Below are 15978 nucleotides of genomic sequence, written 5' to 3'. Positions count from 1 at the left end.
ATTCAAAATTAGCCCATAATCCACGTTAATTGAATATCAAGATTTAAATCTAAATCGTCAATTTTCAAAGGATAATTTATTATTGGTGGATAAATAAAGTTTGACTTTTTCTCAAACATTGCTTTTTAAATAATTTATGTTAATTAATAGGTAGGTTAATTAATTATAAATGAAAATAAGCAGTAAATTTTTCTCTTCATCCACAAATCCCTTGAAATGGAATATTCTTGTTGATGAGAGATGCTTTTATGCTAAAATTGGAATATTCTTTTCATTTAGACATGCAAATGGAACCCAATCACAAAATCACTTTTAATTTGTAGTTTGTATGGGATGAGTTTAATCTTATATTTTAATTTTTATCAAATTAAAATGAATTGACACCATTTTTATCAAATTAAAATTATTAATCTCAATTATAATGACACCATTAAAACCTAACCTACGTGTATTACCTAAAAACGAGCTTAACACATAATCAACATTTCTCTATTAAAATATTAAATAAGGTAAAAAAATGTTTTTGTGATTAAAGAATTAACTTGTCAAATTTATAACAAAAAATATATATATATATATATTTAAGACTTATTAGATATAAAAATAAATTTTTTATTAGACACAAAATTCAATTTTATAATGAATCAGTTCATTTTTTTTATTGAACATTTTTTAAAATCTAGATATTTATTAGACATAAAATTGAATATTGAGAGATCTATTATATGACACCTGAGTAAATGAGAGTTACATGAATGAACTGAGATCACATCCAAATGAGGGCGATCATGAGGATAACATGACTAAAAAATATTCGAAAGTTACTACCTATACTAGCAAGGTGGATCTTCCTCTCAAGTACCTTAATCATAGGAACTTCATAGTTAAACGTGTTTTATTTGGAGCAATCTATGTAAGGTGACGCCTTATGAATTTTACTAAAATACATGTGAATGAGAATAAAACATACCGAAATAACTTGGGTTGGTTTGTGAGGATCCATGACAATCCCAAAGCCATCCGGTACAGAATCCGAATTCTAAATATGATACAAATCTTAAATAATATTTCATTTGAAAAATATATAAACTAACATCAAATAAGTTTCAAATACACTAAAATGTTATTTTAACCTAAAACCATTCAACAAAAACTCATGTGAGTATGAACTATGAGATGCTCAGTTTAATGTAGTATTATCCATTAAGATTTGGCAAGACATCAATTCTAAAAAGTCCTAAATTTTCAAAGAAGAACGGGTCCAAAAGGGCAAAAAAGGGCAAATTTGATAAAGTTGGGGTTGGTGGGTCAATAGAGCCCTCCTTTTGGTGGCCATTGTATTAGTACCATCCAAACTTTTATTTTAAAATTTTCAAATATGTTTTAACTCTATTTTCTCATTTTGAAATTGGTGGGTTTAATTTATTGTGTCAGACATCAAATTTCTCTCCCTTTATTCTCATAAAAATATTCTTTTAAAGTTTTTTTTAATAATAAATAAAACTTACCCTCAACAGAGTATTGTAGACAGAAAAAATATTTTAATTTTTGAAATAATTACTTCATATAGGTCTGATACATGAAAAGAAATATAATATAAAATGTTTGAAAACATAGTTATTAGTACGGAATTAATACTCATTTTGTCAGAGGAAAATGATATCTCTACCATATTAAAAAAAATAAATAAATGAAATGCAAAACATTATCATAAAGTAAATAAAAAAAAAATATTTTTGTTTCCATCCATAACATTATAAGCTTAAACTTTGAATTTGTTACTTATTCGTATTAAAGATTTTTTAGAAAATTTTATAATATATAGTTTAATACAATATTGTTTCGAGAAACATGCTTAGTTGGAAGATTTTCAATCTATGTACATCTCGTTTGATATAAATAATAGTTATAGATTAGATATAATACCAATTCATTTATATACCTCATTTATATTTATATGTTACATATCTATCCTCCTCCCCTTTATCTATTGAGATCCATATTTTTTTGATAACCAAATTTAATTTGTTAATAAAGAATAAAATAATTAAGAATTATGAGAAAACTGGAAAGGAAATTATGTGCCGTGGAGAATATGAAAAATGTGTAATATTATTAAAAATATTGTATTATTTATAATATTACCATCAACTCCACTAATCCAATCAATATACCAAATTAATATCTGCAACTAACTCACTAACCGACTGTTTTCCACCTTTTATCACTTATAATTTGCTAAACCTTTTAATATAATGATTAAATATGCCCACCTTAATTAAAATTTAATATTAAATATATAAAATTTTGATCCAATTTGAATACGAGGTTTCTATTAAAAAATGAAAAAGAAAAAACTAAAAACATTAAAATGAAAGTTAAAAAATATAATTTACAAATTTTACTCATAAATTTATCATTAATAATTTGATAAGGAGTCCATATTTATTTATTTATTGATTAAGAAAAGAAGTTAAAAAAAAATTAATAAATTTCTTAAAACATTATAACTTGGAAAATTTAGATATTAAAGTCAATTTTTATAATGGCTCAAGTTAAAAAATATAATTTACAAATTTTACTCCTAAATTTATCATTAATAATTTGATAAGGAGTCCATATTTATTTATTTATTGATTAGGAAAAAAAAATTAAAAAAATTTAATAAATTTCTTCTAATGGAAATACATTATAACTTCGAAAATTTAGATATTAAAGTCTGAATTTTTATAATGGCTACATTCATTGAATTAAGAGAAAATTTTATGAGTTTTCATAAGATTTACTAAAATTAATATTTTATAGTTCTTTTTTTATTTTGTTTCCTTCATTCATTCAATAAACTAATTATAACTAATAAAAATGTATAATATATAATCATTACAATTTAAAAGAAACCAACAGATTTTGGTGTTCAAAATTTGACATGTTCTTGAAATATTAAAATTTGATATTTAATTATAAAAATAATAAGATTGCATTTCTAAATTAATATAAGTATATTAAAATTTGATATTTAATTATAAAAATAATAAAATTAAATTTGTAAATTAATCTAAGTCTAGCCCGGCCTAACTTAGCTTAACTCAAAATAATCGGAATAATCTAGGAAAGTATTAGATTTTTAATTGGACTCTACCAATCTAAGCAAAGTATTCATATTCCATCCCTTAATATTTTAGCCTTAAAAACAACATTAAAATATTGATTTAATTTTAATGTTCATTCGATTTTGATGAGAAAATGTAAAACATTAATGAGTGCGGTAGCTAAAAATAATCAATTTAATACTAATGTTGCTAACCAAAGTCCCTGATGAATTAGTACATTAGATCATGTCGAACATAGTGTTTCTTCCAACTTAAGTGTATGTCTACGTTGGAGCAACTTCAGGATGATAATAGAGCATCTCAGCCAATATCATTTTTCTGATCTCATGCTCATCAAGTCATTCGTCGATGTCGAGACTGAAGGGAACCTCATTTGTAGAATTGAATTTTGTGTCGTATAGCTCGGACATATATGGATGTTGAAGTGCTTCATTAGCGGTAATTCTCTTCCTCGGGTCAAACACAAGCATCTTCTGCAGCAAGTCTAAAGCTAAAGGTTGAGCTTGTGGATATTGATCTGAAAATTGTACCCCTTTAGAGAAAGGCATAGCTTTGATGAACTTTATGGACTTTAGGTTATCAATAAACTCGATATCTGCTTCCTTTGGACTACCGAGAATTTCGATGATTAACTCTAGTTGGTTGAGGCAATTTGTCCCAGGGAAGATAGGTGTCCGACCCAAAATCTCAGCAAAGATGCATCCCACCGACCACACATCAATGGAAGTCCCATAGCTCTTACAGGATAGGAGAAGCTCTGGTGCACGATACCAGCGAGTAACAACGTACTCAGTCATGGCTTGGTTCTGGCCTTTGCTCGTTCGTGCTAACCCGAAATCACAAATCTTCAGATCACAATTAGCATTGACGAGGAGGTTCCCGGGCTTCAAGTCTCGATGAAGAATGTTGGTTGAATGAAGATACTGCAAGCCAGAAAGCAACTGTAATACACGATAACATTAGAATTAGAACTTAGAGCTGTAATACATCAAATTCATGTACAAAAATTTTATGACATCAAATTCTTACCCTATATCTTCTCTTTTCCTTACAAGCTTACGTTTTAACGAAAAACTAAAACATTTTCAAAGAAAATTGAATACATAATCCATACCTGATACATGAAATACTTGCAATGATTATTTGAAAGGGGCTGAGACGATCTGATAATGTGATCAAGATCAGTGTTCATGAGCTCGTAAACTAAATACACATCCTTAAAACTATTTTTATGCACGGGCATCATCACATCTTTCAAACCAATCACGTTCTCATGTCTTATGTGCCTCAAAAGCTTCATCTCCATAAGCGTTCTCAATGCCTCGAAGCGATTCTCAAACACATTTTTAATCTTCTTGATAGCCACTTTCTCGTTGGTCTGTTGGTTGGTAGAAGAACACACCACCCCGTAAGATCCTCGTCCAATGGGCTTGATTGAGACATACTTAGTATCGATTTCAAACAGAGTTTGCCACATTGAGTAATAATGTTTCCCGGCTGACTTAATTCCTTTTGGTGGCTGGACAGGTGTTGACATGTTCCTTCAAATTCAACCACTATTTTATTAACCACAAATACAAAAATCATTCAAAATGGAAAAAGGTTTTAGAATTTGTGTTTTGATTGAGAAAGGAAAAAGTGTGAGAATGATTTGTTAACAAATGTGAAGGCTTAGGGTTTGAAGGGGGGAAATTGTTTGAGGGAAGAAAGTGTAGCGAATACAGCACAAGAGAAAGAGGAATGAAAGCTGAGGATTGGAAGAACTTGGTGGTAGAAGGGAGACATAGGTATCAATATATACAAGTTTCTCAACAATCCAATCAACACAACGAATAGGAGATTTTAAATTTCCAATTAGGAAAGGGAGATGATAAATTAATATAAATACTTCCCAATTTTATATTTTATCTTTACCATTTTTATCTTTTTTTTTTTTAACTTCAAAAAATTCAAAAATACACCTACCTTATTATTATTAGTATTAATATTGTATAATTTTTAAAATGCTAACACATCTCATTTTTATAACATTTTTTTTTTTTACCACCAATGTGAACTAAAACTTTTTAACTTTATTATCCAAATTTTGTTATCATTAATATTTTTGACATTTCATAGATAATATCTAAACTTTTTTAAATTACTTCGAGAGTTTATGAATATTTTTTAAAAACGTAAATGTATTCTTTATTGTTATTTTTGTAAGAGGTCTTTTTAAAGTTTAAATAGATGGTGTCCAAACTTTTTTTTATTTATTATTGTTAGATTTTTATTGCTAAATTTGTTTCCTTTATTTACTCTCTTTTATCAACCTGTTTATAATATTTTAATATTTATTTTTGGAAGGTTTTAACACTACCCACATTTAAAATATAAATTAATCTGTGTTTGTATAACTATTTAGACTATGTTATTTAACAGTAAGTTAAGAATTGATTTGAGCTTGTATTTAATTGATTTTTTTTTTTAAATCAAAAGTTTATTTAAGTTTTTGGGAATTGGAGGTTGTTTGGTTGGGTTAATTCAATCGACTCAAATACAACTCAACTTCATCTTATCCTATTTTCAATATTGTTAGGAAGATTAAAAATATTAGTTTTAAATGTAAGGTGAGATATTCAAACATTAAACGTTTTAGTCTAAGTTAAAAATTGACTAGTCATCATAAATTCACTTACAATAAAAATTGTAAATTAAAAATTATTAAGAAAAATTAAAAAAGGACTGAAATAAAATAAGTTGTTTGTGGAGTTATGAAGAGTATTATTTTCGAAGTTGTGTAGAAATTAATGTCAGCGTCCGACAAACTTCCTTCTCGTAACCATTCCCGCCACCTTCTTCTTCGCCTGAACTTTCAATCTCTTCGCCGCTCTCAACTTACCTCCTCCTCCTTCTTCTTCTTCTTCTTCGCCATTTCCATTCTCTTCCTCTTCCAGCTTCTTCCTCTTCAGCAGCTTAACCACGCACTGAAGGGACACCTCAGCGTCCTCGCTCTTCATCAGCTCCTCCGCGATCTCTGCCGGCGTCACCTCGGCGGCATCGAGAAGGGTTTCAATCTCCGGGAAGAGGCGGTGGGTGGTGTGGATTTGCAGGTAGTTGGTGGCCAGAAGCTTGAAGCCATGGAAGGTGCAGTAGGACATGTGGATGTGCATGTCCATTCGCCCTGGCCGGAGAAGCGCCGAGTCCAGGCGGTCCTTGTGGTTGGTCGTGAAGATTATGATCCTCTCGTCACCACAGGTGGACCATAGCCCGTCTATGAAGTTCAACAGACCTGACAATGTGAGCTGCACAAACAAGATTTGATTTACTTTTACAACAATATCCCCACGCCTCCCTCATTTTTCTATTAATTACATGTGATTTTGGATCATATAAATAACAAATTGGATGAAGATGGTCTAATTAATCAAAATTATCCTCCACTAAGTCTTCTCTAATTACGCTTTTGAGAGCACTTTGTATTTAAAATAAACATGTGAAAGTTTGGCATGCTGAAAAGGACGGTGGAGACTTGACCTTTAAAAACTGTTTATAAAAGTGAGTTACACTTTAATTAATGGCATTGAGGAACAATTTTACTTGTATGACATTTCATTAACTCCAAATTAAAACTTAAATTACTACCAACTTTCTAATTCTACATTTCACAAATTTAAGTTTTAATTTATTTTTGTTCAAATTAGTTTGTGAAAACTGAAAACAAATTGAGAGCAGAGTGACCTGAATTTCAGAAGGATTCCTGGACCAATCACCAGGCCGGCGATCCGGCAGCTCAACAGTACAATCGATGTCCTCAATAACCAAGATAGACCGATTCCCTGTGGTCAAAAGCAGCTTCCGCAAATCCGAATCCTGATGAACATTCGCCAATTGCAGATCATAAATATCAAACTTCAAGTAATTAGCCATGGCCGCCACCAAGCTTGATTTTCCAGTCCCCGGCGGTCCGTGCAACAAATACCCTCTCTTCCACGCCCTCCCAACTCTCTTATAAAACTCCTTCCTCTTCAGAAACCTCTCCAAATCTTCAATCACCTTCCTCTTCGCCTCCGCCTCCATCGCCACCGTCTCGAACGTCGCCGGATGCTCCAAATTCACCGACTCCCATTTCCCGCTGAAGCACCCGGAGCTGTTTATCGTGTACATTTTCAGAGCTCTCTCTTCGTTTTTCAAGGCCAGTGCGCGCTCGAGCATGAAGGGGATGTAGGAATTGATGATTTTCCGTCGGTGGGTTTTGTCGAATTTCAGCTCGAAGTAGTGGCGCTCTGTTTTTAGTGGAGACAGAGTGGTGATGTCATTGGGGGCCTGGAGGTTTTTGTCTTGACCGTGGGAATTGAAGGTCCATAAGAGGGAGATTCCTTCAAAGGAATCGGTTAATTTCTCGCCCGCTTCGAGGCGGAGAGTTGGGTGTTTATCTCTTGGGGTTTTGGTGATGCGGAGGCGCGCAGTGTCGGAGGTGATTTTAGTGGAGAGGTAGGTCTCGGCGGCGTCGAAGATTTGGTTTGGGGACATTCCGTTGGTGTCTTCGATGATGAGGGTGAACAGAGAAGTGGAGTGGGAGTTGAAGAAGCGGCGTATTCCGGCGCCAATGTATGAGCGGACAGGGGCTGGGATGAGGTCGTTGGCCATCGAACGGAATAGCATTAGGGACCCAGCCATGGAGGCGTAGGCTGAGAATAATGACTGTGGCGATGGCATCTCTTTTGTTGAAAACATCTCGCGGCGGCGGTGGTGGTGGTGGTTTGATCGGACTTTTGGGAATGGGGGTTTGATTGGGAAAAAACTCGGATGCTTCAAAGGGGATGAAGAATCTCAACTCAACTTATTCATTTAATGGTCTTTTATTTAAATAAGAAAAAACAAGATTTGTGTCATTAAACACTATGAATGGAAGTGTTTAGGATTAAAATAATGTTGAAAAGATTGCTCTCAAGTTTGTAGGTAGAAAAAATGGGAAAGAAGGAAAGAAAGTGGGAATCCTAATGTATTTGGACATCAGATAGCAGGGAGTGTAGAGAGGAAGGGCCAATTACGTGGGCTCACTTTAATGTGTCATCCTTTATCTTCAGCTTTTGTACCCATTGGAGTGCTCCTCTTACTGTCTTTTCCCCAGCCATTGCCACCCCTTCTGAATATTTTAGTTTAGTTTAAGAGAGAGAGAGAGAGGGATAAAATTTCATATTCTAATCCTAAATGCCCATAAACGGGTTGCTTGGTGTATTGGGGTTCATGATTTGGTCATTGGTGACCTCCATTGCACTTACCAATTGGAATAAAGTCACTAAAAAATATCTCTCTAAGTGTCAACGGTCACCATCCATAAAATGATTGTGTTTTCGAGAAAATCATCGAGGACGATGACAAGTTTAAGTGGGGGAGGATATCATAATCGTAGTAGAGAATAGATTGTGACCCTCACACAATGACATGAAAAATGTCGACCCTCAAGTGGCACTCGTTCAACCACATGATGGTTAAAACAGATCAATGACATAATGCATAACGAGAAGTACAGTGCATTATCTAACACACTAAAGAGATGTGTGCATTGAAGCCACGCTGAGGTGTAAGCAAGTCAGAGGCAATGATGTCAAAACGAGGGACAAATATAGACTTAATAAAGGGTCAAGTAGGGTTCTCAAAAGTTGGGGTTTTGGAAGGAGTGGTTTTGGAGTTATGCATGTCTACCCATATGAAACATGAATGCTCGTCAAATTTGGTGTCGATCGGACACCAGATGAACGCTCCACGAGATTGTATGACCATTCACCAAAATCATGTATACTTCTTCCAATACAAAAAATGCCTCAAAATGCACCTTGGTGGAGGTATGAGCCCTGTAGCCAAGTGAGCTACCTTGTAGCACATACGTGTGTCGCATGAGGGTGAACATTGTAAGACGAGTGTCTTAGACAACTTCCTTTAAAATGAATCTTTCAAGGTGTGACACTTAAAAATAATACATGAATTAACCAAAACCACATCTGAATGAGAGCAATCTTGAGAATAAAATGACTTAAAAGAATTAAAGTCACTACTACATCAAGATACACCTTCCTTATTTATAACTCAATCATAGAAACTCCATAATTAAGTTTATTTTACTTGAAGTAATTCTATTTTGGGTGAGCTTTCTAGAAATTTTCAAAACATACAAAAAGAACTCAGGTTTGTCTGTAAAGATAAAATGTAAAGAGAATATTGGAGACATCAAGTGTCAAATCGAAATATCGAAGGTGGAACATTACCTAAGGAGTTTGTTTTTTTGTTTTTTTTAAGACTTTCCCAAAAGTCTTTGAGAAAAAAAAAAAAAAGAAAAAGAAGAAGAAGAAGAGGAATTTGGAGGTGGCGGAAAGTTTGCATGTGGTGTTGTGTTAGAATGCAATAATTAAGTGTGGTGTGGTGTTCAATACTTTTCATAGTATATTACAGCTGGCGTGCGCAAATCTTGGTACAATCCTTCCTTTTCAACTTTCACCCTCCAACAAAAGAGTTTGGGCCGATCACCTCTAATTCCCTCCACAATTATTTTAGTCCTTAGTCCTTGAATAAGTAATATCATGATAGTAGCAATTAATTTGAAGTAATATCATAAATTATCCAAACTTAAATAATTTATAATTGGATTCTGCTTATCATTTAATAAGAGTTTGAATTTAAAACAAAAAAAAAGATTATAGTCCAAAACACAGTTGTGTTGGATCTAAAAAGGATATCAATCCGACCTAACTTAAGTAATGAGCACCATAAATTTCTTTGGTTCTCACATCTTGATCGTACATAGTTTCACCAAAGTAGCTCAAGAGCATACCGCCAAAAAGTTGCCAAAGTTTTTCAAAAGGTTCTTATTTATGCATGGAAGAAGAAAAACGTAAGATTATAATAATTGTGTGTTTAAGGTTAAATCAGAATGAAAAAGTGGATTGATGGGGTGCAAAGGAAGATAACCCCAAATTGGTTTATATGATTGTACTAATAATTGTTGGAAATTGAAGGGAATACACCAAAAAGTGGGGGCACATTCAACTGCTTTCCTCCAAATTCCTTTTGGTTTAGTTAAATCACTATTCAAAATGCCATTTCTTTCAACTTTCAACCTTGGTTTAATACCATCTTCCCACCCACCCTACTATTCAACTAATCCATCCAAATATAAACAAAATTCTCCGATTCAATACATATACTCTTAAATCTTCCATCGTCAAATAAACATAAATTTAAAAGTTTAGCAGAAATTTTTGTTTGACCAGAAAAGTAAGTTATCAAATAATTAGAACAGGTAAGTTGCTAGAGCTTCCCAACTACAATGACCGGTTCAATAAGGCCTAGCAAGGACTCGTCTATACAAAATTACCAACTCCAAAATCCTTTCTTTCTTTATTTGTTTATTTATTTGTTACGTTAAGCTTTAATAGTTAGCCACCAAATCCAACTTTTTGGCTTCCTTTGATTGTGAGTTCCCTTTAGAGAAGACTATTCCACGAACAGTCCCTCTCTATAAATTGACACTCCCAATCTTAATTGCAGCAAGCCTTGTAAGTTTCCTTGTCGAGGTGTTTTCTACAACTTCTTGACACACATTATGGCTCCGTCAACAAGCTTTGTCTTTGTTTTTGTTCTTCTTGCTCTGTCTTCGGTTTGTTTCTCTCACAGACCTGGCGGCGGCGATGGTTATGGCGGTTATTTGTATCCTCAATTCTATGACCATTCTTGTCCAATGGCTCAAGACATTGTGAAGTCCATTGTGGCTAAGGCTTTTGCTAAGGAACCTCGGATTGCTGCTTCATTGATTAGGCTTCATTTCCATGATTGTTTTGTCAAGGTTATTCAAACTAACTATCAAATACCCATCTTCTTTTTTTTCTTAAAAAAACATAATTTTGATGCATTATGTTTGTCATTAACAACAAATAATTTTCAGGGCTGTGATGCTTCACTGTTGTTAGATAGCAGTGGGAAAATTGCTAGCGAAAAAAGGTCCAATCCAAATAGGAACTCTGCTAGAGGATTTGAAGTGATTGATGAGATCAAATCTGCCTTAGAAAAAGAGTGTCCACAAACTGTTTCTTGCGCTGATATTTTGGCCATTGCTTCAAGAGACTCCACCGTCGTAGTAAGGCTTCTAACTTTTGCAGGACTAGTCAGTCGTATTTGTTTTGTTTTAAGCTGAGAGTTTGTGTGATAAAGACAGGAGGACCCAGTTGGGAAGTCCCACTAGGAAGAAGGGACTCGAGAGGAGCAAGTCTAAGTGGGTCTAACAATCACATCCCAGCTCCAAACAACACATTCCAAACCATTCTCACAAGATTCATGAGACAAGGCCTTGATATTGTTGATCTTGTCGCTCTTTCAGGTAAAACTTCTCTCCCTTAGCTTTTACGAGCCAGCACCAGCTTGAATGTATCATAACTTATCAACTATGTTAATAAATGAATACAGGAAGCCACACTATTGGAAACTCTCGATGCACCAGCTTCAGGCAACGGCTTTACAACCAATCTGGCAATGCTGAGCCTGACCCTTCACTCGATCCATCGTACGCTGCTGAATTGCGCGGACGATGCCCGAGATCAGGGGGTGATCAGAACCTATTTGTCTTGGACTTTGTCAGCCCGACCAAATTTGACAACTATTACTTCAAGAACCTTTTGGCTGGAAAGGGTTTGCTAAACTCAGATCAAGTCCTCTTGACAAAGAACCAACAATCAGCGGAGTTGGTGAGGACATATGCAGAGAATTCAGAGCTCTTTTTTGAGCAATTTGCTAAGTCCATGGTTAAGATGGGGAACATTTCTCCTCTCACAGGTTCAAGGGGTGAGATCAGAAAGAACTGCAGGAGAGTAAACAAAAATTAGGACGATCAAGATTTTTTTTTAATGTATTGCATCTGAAGTGTGTTCTCATTTAGTTTTTCTTTGTCAAATTTTTGAATGTTTGTGTTATGGTTTTCAATGTTGTTCTGTGTTCCTTGCACCTGAGCCCTTTGCGCCATTTTTTAATAAATTCGATTTTTTAATAAATTCGATCTATTTCTGTTGAACTATGTGTAAGGACCTAAGCTCATAACTAGCAAATATTGTCTGCTTTGATCCATTACGTATAATTGTCAACATCAGATTTTAAGACGCATCTACTAAAGAGAAGTTTTCGCACGAGGTAAGTAATACTTCATTAGAAGTACTTGTTAAGTACTATTAATTATAGGGTGTTAAGTATTTGAAATTTACGACCAATGAAGATTTATTTATAAAAAATAATAATATTCACTGAAACTATATAAAGACACAGTGTGATGTAATAGGAAGGAGGCATTACTGATGATTTATAAATTTGTTAAGAAGAGGTTCTCATCCAGGAAGGATAACCCACCCCCAAGAAAGGACAAGAGAAGTTGTTCTTTAGACATTAGTAAGAAACATAAATTGATCTTCCTTTACAAATGCCAGGCCTTACCACTTTACTTGGTTTTCTTTTTCCATAATCACTTTCTACTTCTTTCACCTTACAAACAAGGGAAGCCACAGGCATAACAATGGAAGATCTTACGTTGTTACACCTTATCGTCATGGAACCACCACCTCGTCTCTTTTGGGGATCTTCCATTCCTACAATTCTTTACATAACGGTCGTTATCGTCAGGGCGTTGCTGCAATAGAAAACATTAGACTATCAGAGAAGGATTCTGGTTGAAGTTAGTACACACAACACGTCCTTACAAGTTATATCTTAACAATTTCGTTACCCTCCATGAAAAACATATTAATTATACAATAGGATCAAAGTGGCATGAAGTGGCATGAAGTGTAACAGACCTTTGCTGTCGAGCTCGACAACATGGAGAGAATGCTGATACAGATAGAACTTACAGTCATTGCAGGCGACCATGAATCATATAAAATATCTACACGGTTTCAGAGTGAAGGGAAATAACAATGGTCAGTGTTGGTATGGAGGTGATAACTAAAGCACTCAGACAAAGCCAATAATAGACCATAAATAAAGCCATACAATAGATATACACGACTAGGATAGAATTCAAAACTCAAACAAGCACGAGCAACAAACAGTATCAATAGTTAGAAACATGTACGAGAGGAAAAGGCAAGACGAAACTTTAACACCAACATATTAAATTATTAGNCGAAACTTTAACACCAACATATTAAATTATTAGAAAACACATCATCTCAATCTCGCAGGTAATGTGCATCTGAGCAACTAGCAAGTTGCAGAAAGCATATTTCCAACTTCACCTTCAAACTACATCCATTGCAAATGATAGAGGTATTCAAGACCAAACCAATGATCCAAACTAAATTGGCTTGGTTTGAGATTCCTTTCCTTTTGTTCAGACCAAACAAAACCAGCAATGATAGTTTGGTTCAGCTTGACAAATTTCTGTCTAAAGCAAACCAAACGAAACAGATTAATAAAACTTAGATTGCTAAAATGAACGAATATTTACACCTAAATAATTTAAAATATTACATGATTAATGATGCCCTGCAAAATCTAAAGTCAAGTTTTAAAGACTTAGGTTATAAAACAATTACAATCTAACATGTAATAGAAATTAGTTTTATTCATTTTGCAGATTTGATGAACTTTATGGTATTTATATTTCATTTCAATCAGCAAACATAACATTCGGGGGGGAAAAAAACAAAAGTTTCCCAAACAATTGAAAGAGGTTATGAATGATACAAAGAAACATATTGATGGATGAATTGGTATTGTTTTGGATTTAAGTGTTGAGCAGTATGGTTCTGTTCTTATTCATTACATATATAGACATATAACCAAATGGTTGAAAGATTTCAAAACAAACCCGACCAATGAACACCTAGTAAATACCATGATAAACACTCATCCTGCAATAACTTTTCAGCATAGAGGATCTTTTCATCCATACAAACTAGCTATTAACAAAAAGAACGGAATCCAATATCAAACAGTACTTCCTCTTCTTTTTCTTTTATTTTTCATTGCAAGACTAGTTTATACTTCTATTTTGTGTAATTGAAAAGTTTTAAACATAATAGAGGTAAGCAACACGTTGTCCTAATAGGACAGGATATATATCAAAACCTTTCTGTAACATTAAATCATTCAGGTTCTCCATGATGAACCACTGATAAGCTTACATGCAACGTGCCACTGTATGGTAAAAGATCTATTAACGTCCCCAATTGAGATATCTTCTTGGGTCGAATTCAATTAAACACCATTACTATTATTGAACATCCATCTGAAGTGTGACCCCTGACACAAATACTAAAAACAAAACTCCTTATAGACCGCATTAGGCTCAAACAGGGTAGATGGAAAAAAAATTCTAAACATAAACAAAAGAGTGAAGAAAGCAATAGAATATAAACTTTATATTCCTTCCTAATTGCAATCTCATAAATAGAGTGAAATGGTGAAGCAAACGATATAACCACAAAGAAATCTATACACACAAAGAAAAGAATATCCAACAAGAACAAGCAATAGAAAATTATCCATATACCAACCTAGACAAATGTGACCATTGCTATAGATATGAGGATGAAGAGGGGCTGGATGCAGAAATATAACCTGTTATGAAACCGGTATACAAAATCAAACACACAACAATCAATAAATTTAGACACTACACAGGATTATGGAAGAAATGATCTCAGAATTCAATGATTATGTTTATACACCTGTGGGGCTTCCATTGGGTAATGCTCAGGGAAGTCCACCTGAAGCTGGTAGGTTTCATTTGCATAGAGAGTTCCCGGAGCTCCGTTGACTTCAATCACCCATCTTCCAACAAAATAAAATAAAATAAAATAAAATAAATCCAAAAATGAACGTCAAATTCCTACTAAAAGCAGATAGTAAATTTCCTTTCAGAACACACTACAGACAAAGAACAGAAACAAGAAAACCTCACTTCGATTTCAAAGGAAAAATTAAGAACCTCCACTGTCGATAATAGGGAGAGCACGACACAATCAAACCTAAACTAAGCCCCACCCCAAGGCACCCAACAACACCAATTCGACGCTATTACATCAAATTCCAGCCTTTTTCTTACTTTCCAGAGCGCTAACAATGACGCAGAAGGCAAATAAACAGAAAATACGAATTAAAAAAAACCCTACGAGAAAAGGGGAAGAAGCAATACCTCTGGAGATTATCGGTAACCTTGTGTTTAAAACCAGCGGGAGGGTTAACCTGCCACTCGACCAGTTCCTTCTGAAGCCGATTGCAAGCAATCTTACTCAAAGCCTGGAAAAGGAATCAAATCAGATACGAAAGGAAGAGTTAGGAGAGCAGAATCAGATGAGAGTAAATTGATGAATGAAACACGGCGATGGCGATGGCGATGAGGATAAAGATGATTATGAGGAAGAAGAAAAGGGACAACCTTACGAGCGGAGTCGGAGGAGCTGGTCATGCTTGGGTTTGGCTCCGCAATGGCAGAGAGAAGGGGAGGAAAAGAGTTAATGCGAAATGTGACGATGATGTTGACGAAAGGGACAAAGTGGACCGGCCACGCCTTATAACGCCACTCCCCACTCTTCCTCTACACCCTATTCCATTCCCATTTACTTCCCTTTTTTTTTTTTTTTTTTTTTTTTTTTTTTTTTTAATATCTTCCTTTTTTCCTTTTAAAATTACCACCTTTCTAAATTAGAAAAAAAAAAAAAAAAAAAAAAATCCTATATTTTCATTTTGGTCCTCCATCTTCTCAAATTCTCAATTTCTACACGTAAGAGATATTTATTCGACATACTTCAAGAAACAGATTGTTGTCAACGAACACGTTGGACTTCATTTATCCAGCAATATTGAAATACTATGTTTATGTGTTCAAAAAATATTAATAAAAAAA

General features: G+C 34.1%; 4 protein-coding genes across 4 annotated transcripts; 1 reads left to right on the top strand and 3 right to left on the bottom strand.

Annotated features, from left to right (window-relative positions):
* Positions 1 to 3448: 3448 nt before the first annotated feature.
* Positions 3449 to 4647, bottom strand: LOC111777202 (mitogen-activated protein kinase homolog NTF3-like). The gene is made up of 2 exons (XM_023656684.1): positions 4225 to 4647; positions 3449 to 4051 (listed from the first exon to the last, which is right to left on the bottom strand). The coding sequence occupies exons 1-2, from the start codon at positions 4645 to 4647 to the stop codon at positions 3449 to 3451; spliced, it is 1026 nt and encodes a 341-aa protein (XP_023512452.1).
* Positions 4648 to 5856: 1209 nt separating this feature from the next.
* Positions 5857 to 8176, bottom strand: LOC111787945 (AAA-ATPase At5g17760-like). Its single transcript, XM_023668057.1, has 2 exons — positions 6831 to 8176; positions 5857 to 6394 (listed from the first exon to the last, which is right to left on the bottom strand). The coding sequence occupies exons 1-2, from the start codon at positions 7824 to 7826 to the stop codon at positions 5903 to 5905; spliced, it is 1488 nt and encodes a 495-aa protein (XP_023523825.1). The 5' UTR covers positions 7827 to 8176; the 3' UTR covers positions 5857 to 5902.
* Positions 8177 to 10619: 2443 nt separating this feature from the next.
* LOC111805865 (peroxidase 72-like) lies at positions 10620 to 12083 on the top strand. Its single transcript, XM_023691136.1, has 4 exons — positions 10620 to 10932; positions 11032 to 11223; positions 11298 to 11463; positions 11550 to 12083. The coding sequence occupies exons 1-4, from the start codon at positions 10693 to 10695 to the stop codon at positions 11963 to 11965; spliced, it is 1014 nt and encodes a 337-aa protein (XP_023546904.1). The 5' UTR covers positions 10620 to 10692; the 3' UTR covers positions 11966 to 12083.
* A 322-nt stretch (positions 12084 to 12405) lies between these two features.
* LOC111778286 (probable ubiquitin-conjugating enzyme E2 16) lies at positions 12406 to 15660 on the bottom strand. Its single transcript, XM_023658010.1, has 6 exons — positions 15511 to 15660; positions 15268 to 15371; positions 14801 to 14903; positions 14627 to 14690; positions 12923 to 13011; positions 12406 to 12756 (listed from the first exon to the last, which is right to left on the bottom strand). Exons 1-6 carry the CDS (start codon positions 15538 to 15540, stop codon positions 12661 to 12663), a joined length of 486 nt encoding a protein of 161 aa, XP_023513778.1. The 5' UTR covers positions 15541 to 15660; the 3' UTR covers positions 12406 to 12660.
* Between the last annotated feature and the right edge of the window lie 318 nt (positions 15661 to 15978).

This window comes from Cucurbita pepo, chromosome LG01, assembly GCF_002806865.2.
Source record: "Cucurbita pepo subsp. pepo cultivar mu-cu-16 chromosome LG01, ASM280686v2, whole genome shotgun sequence".
Taxonomy (NCBI): domain Eukaryota; kingdom Viridiplantae; phylum Streptophyta; class Magnoliopsida; order Cucurbitales; family Cucurbitaceae; genus Cucurbita; species Cucurbita pepo.
This window is presented reverse-complemented; position numbering and strand designations above follow the sequence as displayed.